This window comes from Spinacia oleracea, chromosome 5 (assembly GCF_020520425.1).
Source record: "Spinacia oleracea cultivar Varoflay chromosome 5, BTI_SOV_V1, whole genome shotgun sequence".
Classification (NCBI taxonomy): Eukaryota; Viridiplantae; Streptophyta; class Magnoliopsida; order Caryophyllales; family Amaranthaceae; genus Spinacia; species Spinacia oleracea.
In genome coordinates, this window is record NC_079491.1 from 21,193,150 (window position 1) to 21,197,824 (window position 4,675).

Here is a 4,675-nt window from a genome sequence, read left to right on the forward strand (position 1 = left end):
ACAAATGGGGTGGTAGGATTCGAACCCAAAACGAGGGATTCAAACCCGAGACCTATCGTGCACATGCCTTCAGTTTTAACCACTACGTCAAGACCTAATGGTAATGCCTCATTAGTTTATAAGTGTTTGGTTAAAATTTGTATATACATGTTTTGTCATATATTATTAACATTTTGTTAAAAAATGGCAATAAATAAGACCAATACTTATTAGTAAATATTTTTCATTAATATATCCATATTTATCGGGAAATAATCTCGTGATGAACATATATAGAATTTTTCCTTTTTTTAATCACCCATTTTCCTTCTTATTCTCATTTTCATTGTCTCTCTCCTCTCCTATGATATACAATATCATTCTATTGAATCCAATGCAATTTTGTTGTTTATAAGAAAATCCGCAAACAAATAAAAACTAATACGAATCTTATCCCAGAAAAATCTCAAATTTTCATATTGAAGAGGTTTGGATCCTTTCACACTTTATTTAATGTTGATTTTTTTTTTTTTTAATTATGATAATTGTTTGTTAGTTTTTTTGACAAAGAGAAATTTCATTAGAATAAAGGCATACGACATCTACAACCAAAAATTCCGCCATACAAGAACATATCAAAAATATTGAAACATATCCCTTCTTCAAAACATCTAATTTTTAATATATTCAATAACAAATTCGAGATCATAGGATGTATATAGCCATAAAATATGAGAATACGTTACCATGAAAATTAATTACCTTTTGACGTCAAAGCATATTTCATTTGTACGGTGGCCATAAAGTTTTTTAGTTTCTTATGGAGAAGATGAGATAATTCAAAATTACTAATGGTGATTAGTTTCATTGGTTAATTGCAGAAGAATATTACTTTTTGAATTATCAAAAGTAGTGCAGCTCCAAGGTTTAAATTTTCGTAAAAGGTAGAAGAAAAATGGATTCTCCGCCGAAGACGCCACCACGTGGTAGTCGTTCACCAGGATCTTCCTTGATGGATAATCTTTTAGGTCTTTTAAGAGTGAAAGTAATAAAAGGGATAAATCTTGCTGTTAGAGATGTTCGGACAAGTGATCCTTATGTGGTAATCAAGATGGGCAAACAGGTTATTCTTTCTTTTTATTTATTATTTTTCTCCGTCATGTTTATGTGTGTGGAATTTATTTTTTTAATCATGTTCATTTTTTATATATATCATTTACGAATTAATTGTTAATTCTATATTTAATCTTTATCTTTCTAAAGTCATGTACCATATTATTTAGGATTACTGAGTTTATAAAGGGTATGGAAAAAGATGATATTAGTAGTATATATACATAATACAATTCTATGAATTTTCTTGTAAGGCTTATCTGTTAATAAAGTAACATCTTACTTAAAACATTCCCTTCTTAATTTTTAGTGCATTGATCTATGAATGAAATTGGAATTAAACAAACAAGAAAGAGAAAGGGTAATGTTAAATATTATCATTGAGGAGGGTAACATGTTTTATTACCACATGGCGTGGGTAATGGATGTGAGGTAATGGTTATCATAAGAAATAGATTGTGTTACCCCCACCTGCCCGAAAAAATACATGATGAAAATGGTTAACCTATTTCATTTACATCTGCGAAAAAAGTTATACCTAACAGGCTCTAACTTTGTCTTCTCTTGTTATCAAAACAAATAGACCTAAATAAATCTCTTACTTGAAATTTGATTTATTTTCTTGTTACTTGTATTCTATGATTTTTTTTTTCTTTTTTTAGGGAATAATATTTATAGTTAATTTCTCAACTTTTGATTTTCATGTCTTTTTACTTAATTTATTTTATACTTTACAAAAAACATTTCAGAAATTGAAGACTCGTGTGATTAAGAAAGACGTGAATCCTGAATGGAACGAAGATCTCACCCTTTCTGTTTCAGATCCCACTTTACCTATTAAACTGGTAAGAAAGTTTCTTTGACGTCATTTCAAAGAACATAAAAACATCTTTTGGACAAGTTAATCTAGATTAAGTTGCGTTGATTAGACGACCAATTACGGTAAAGCTAGCTTTATTTGACAACCCATTTCAAACACCTTAAGTAATAATTAAGGTGTTGATATTTTAAGTTAACTTAAATGATTAGAGTAGTTTGACAAACAACTTAAATAAATTCAAGGTTAGATGTGGACTTAAATTGAGATGCTAATTTATCATCTTTAACTTATGGAGTATTATTTAAAACATTTACTTTAAAATATTCAGGTCATTAAACATATATTCTTCAAAAAAAAAAACTCTTTCAATTAGGTACTTTACTAGTTTCACTTTTACTTGCTACCTTTTAAATTTCAGCTAACTTATCAGTTTCATTTCCATTTTGGTTAGTGTTTTCAAACAGAGCCTACCATGTGATACTCCGTACAAACTTACACTAGAGAAATTAGAAGAATATCTTAATTATATTTCATCGATATTCATATTCTATTTTCTCTAATGAATTTAAATAAGAAATACAAAATAATATTTTCGAGCATAAAACATTTTTAAAAGACATTAGGTAATTATATATATTTATGTTTAGATTCACAATTAATTTCCTTTCACCCATGTTTATATGAATTTTTTAAAAGTTTTGACAGTAAAATCGTCAAAAACAGAAAGTAAATAAAGTTCAACAAGTGTTTATAAACATTTTTTAGAAAACCATTGTAAAATATCAAAAATTTCATTTTCTCACATTAAGTTGGCTTTGCTCTTCACCTAATATGGTATGAATTTTCTAATTTATAATCTGGTTTGGTCTGGTCCGGATTGAATGTTTTCCCTGAGTGTTTTTTGGTTTTCTAGATTGTTCGCAATTTATACTTAAATTTAATGCGTAAAATACACTCTTAAGAGCCAAATTATTCTAATTATACTCTCATTAGATGTTAATCCAAGTCTAGATGATATTATATTTTGAATGTATAAGTTAATCTTAAATTCTTACTTTGGAATTGAAGTTGAATTAACTTGGATAATTTGCATTTGATTATGTAAGTATGTATATGTTTATGTAGACGGTGTATGATCATGATATGTTTAGTAAAGACGATAAAATGGGAGAGGCAGAATTTGACATCAAGCCCTTCATAGATGCCTTGAAGATGAACTTAGAAAATCTACCAAGTGGAACTTTAATCTCAAGAGTTCAACCTTGTAGAAAAAATTGCTTGGCAGAAGAAAGTCACATTATTTGGACAGAGTCAAGGACTATTCAAAATCTTTGCTTGAGGTTAAAAAACGTTGAATGCGGGGAAGTCGAACTTCAACTCCAATGGATTGATCTTCCAGGTTGCAAGGGCTTATAGAAACTATTCATGGATCAGATCAACCCGACCGATTTTATTTTATATTTTATGTATGTTTATAATGCACATAAATTTGTCCTCTAAAAGTTTAATATATAGATCGACCTACTTCAGACCCAGGCTACAAAAGTTTTCTGATAAGGATGTATTTATACAATTATACTACTCCGTCCGTTTTTAAATATATACTAGAAACAATTTGACTTTTGCATTATTCATACATTAAATTTGACAATATTTTCTTACTAATACATAAAAATAAAATGTTATTGTGTAATACAAAGTATGATGTTGGATTATTCTTAATGTATAATTCTGAAATATCAACTTTTTATAGTTTTTTACTAATATATAAATTGCATATATTTACAGTCAAGCTAGTGTATTGACAATTGTGGTCAGTCAAACTACTGCAAGAAATTCTAAAACATAATGAGTAATATTCTAAAATAGGAAAATCTCTTTTTTATTAACTAAAAAACTTTAACGTTTTTAACCTCTCGATCCATCAATGGTCGATAACTTAATAAATTTCCCCTTCAACTTTTATACTAACATTTCATTATTTAGTTTGTTAATATAACTCATACACCTCATGGTATAGAAACTACTTTATACCATACAATTACTGTATACTCCGTATAAATTACTTGAAGAGTAAATTATTTGATGCAACAATAGGGACAATTGGAGAAATTATTTTGGGCAGATTCAAGTTTATTATTTGTGGAAAATACAAACTGGAACAAATGGATGGTTGGATAGATTTTGGACAAAAAATTAACTTTAAGACAAAACATTAACTTCAATCAGCCTAGAATAGAAAAACATGATGATTGCAAGATCATTGATTGTATTGATTGCAAAATCATTAAATATGATGTTTGAGAGATTGATTGATAGTTTATTCCTTGACTGCCCAAGTTGATTCCAAAGCTTGAATTTGAATTTCTTCAATCAACCTAACTGTCATTTAATTCCTTTTGTTGATTTCGTGTAACCTATTCATGCATGAGTTGATCCCACGCCATTACTTGTTGCACAATTTTCCTAAGTTGAACTGTAAGACCTCGTATTTTTAAGTAATTATAAAAATATTTAATTATATTTATAAAACATTTTATTATTTTTATAAATTAAAAATGCATTTAAATATTAAATTAAATGTATTTTTTTAATTAAAAATATTTATTGTTTTAAATTAGAGAGAAAATGAATTTATTATAGTTGGGGAATTTCATTGGGTTTTTGAAAAACAAAAAGATTTGATTAAACCTGAACGGAATTCGGGATACGGATTACAAAAACCGCGACATTTTTTAGCAAGGAATGAATAAACCTGAACGG

At 27.9% G+C, this 4,675-nt stretch overlaps 1 protein-coding gene across 1 annotated transcript; it reads left to right on the forward strand.

The window, feature by feature from the left end:
- Nucleotides 1-330: 330 nt before the first annotated feature.
- On the forward strand, nucleotides 331-3,542 carry LOC110804250 (protein C2-DOMAIN ABA-RELATED 4). The gene is made up of 4 exons (XM_022009816.2): nucleotides 331-466; nucleotides 861-1,102; nucleotides 1,842-1,937; nucleotides 3,038-3,542. Exons 2-4 carry the CDS (start codon nucleotides 935-937, stop codon nucleotides 3,326-3,328), a joined length of 555 nt encoding a protein of 184 aa, XP_021865508.1. The 5' UTR covers nucleotides 331-466; nucleotides 861-934; the 3' UTR covers nucleotides 3,329-3,542.
- The last annotated feature ends 1,133 nt before the right edge of the window (nucleotides 3,543-4,675 follow it).

Bases quoted from the DNA above. Each gene is read 5' to 3' on its own strand.
- LOC110804250 (XM_022009816.2), top strand. From the start codon at position 935: ATGGATTCTCCGCCGAAGACGCCACCACGTGGTAGTCGTTCACCAGGA. The intron at 1,103-1,841 runs GTTATTCTTTCT...AAAACATTTCAG, and splicing joins TAATCAAGATGGGCAAACAG to AAATTGAAGACTCGTGTGAT. The intron at 1,938-3,037 runs GTAAGAAAGTTT...ATGTTTATGTAG, and splicing joins CCACTTTACCTATTAAACTG to ACGGTGTATGATCATGATAT.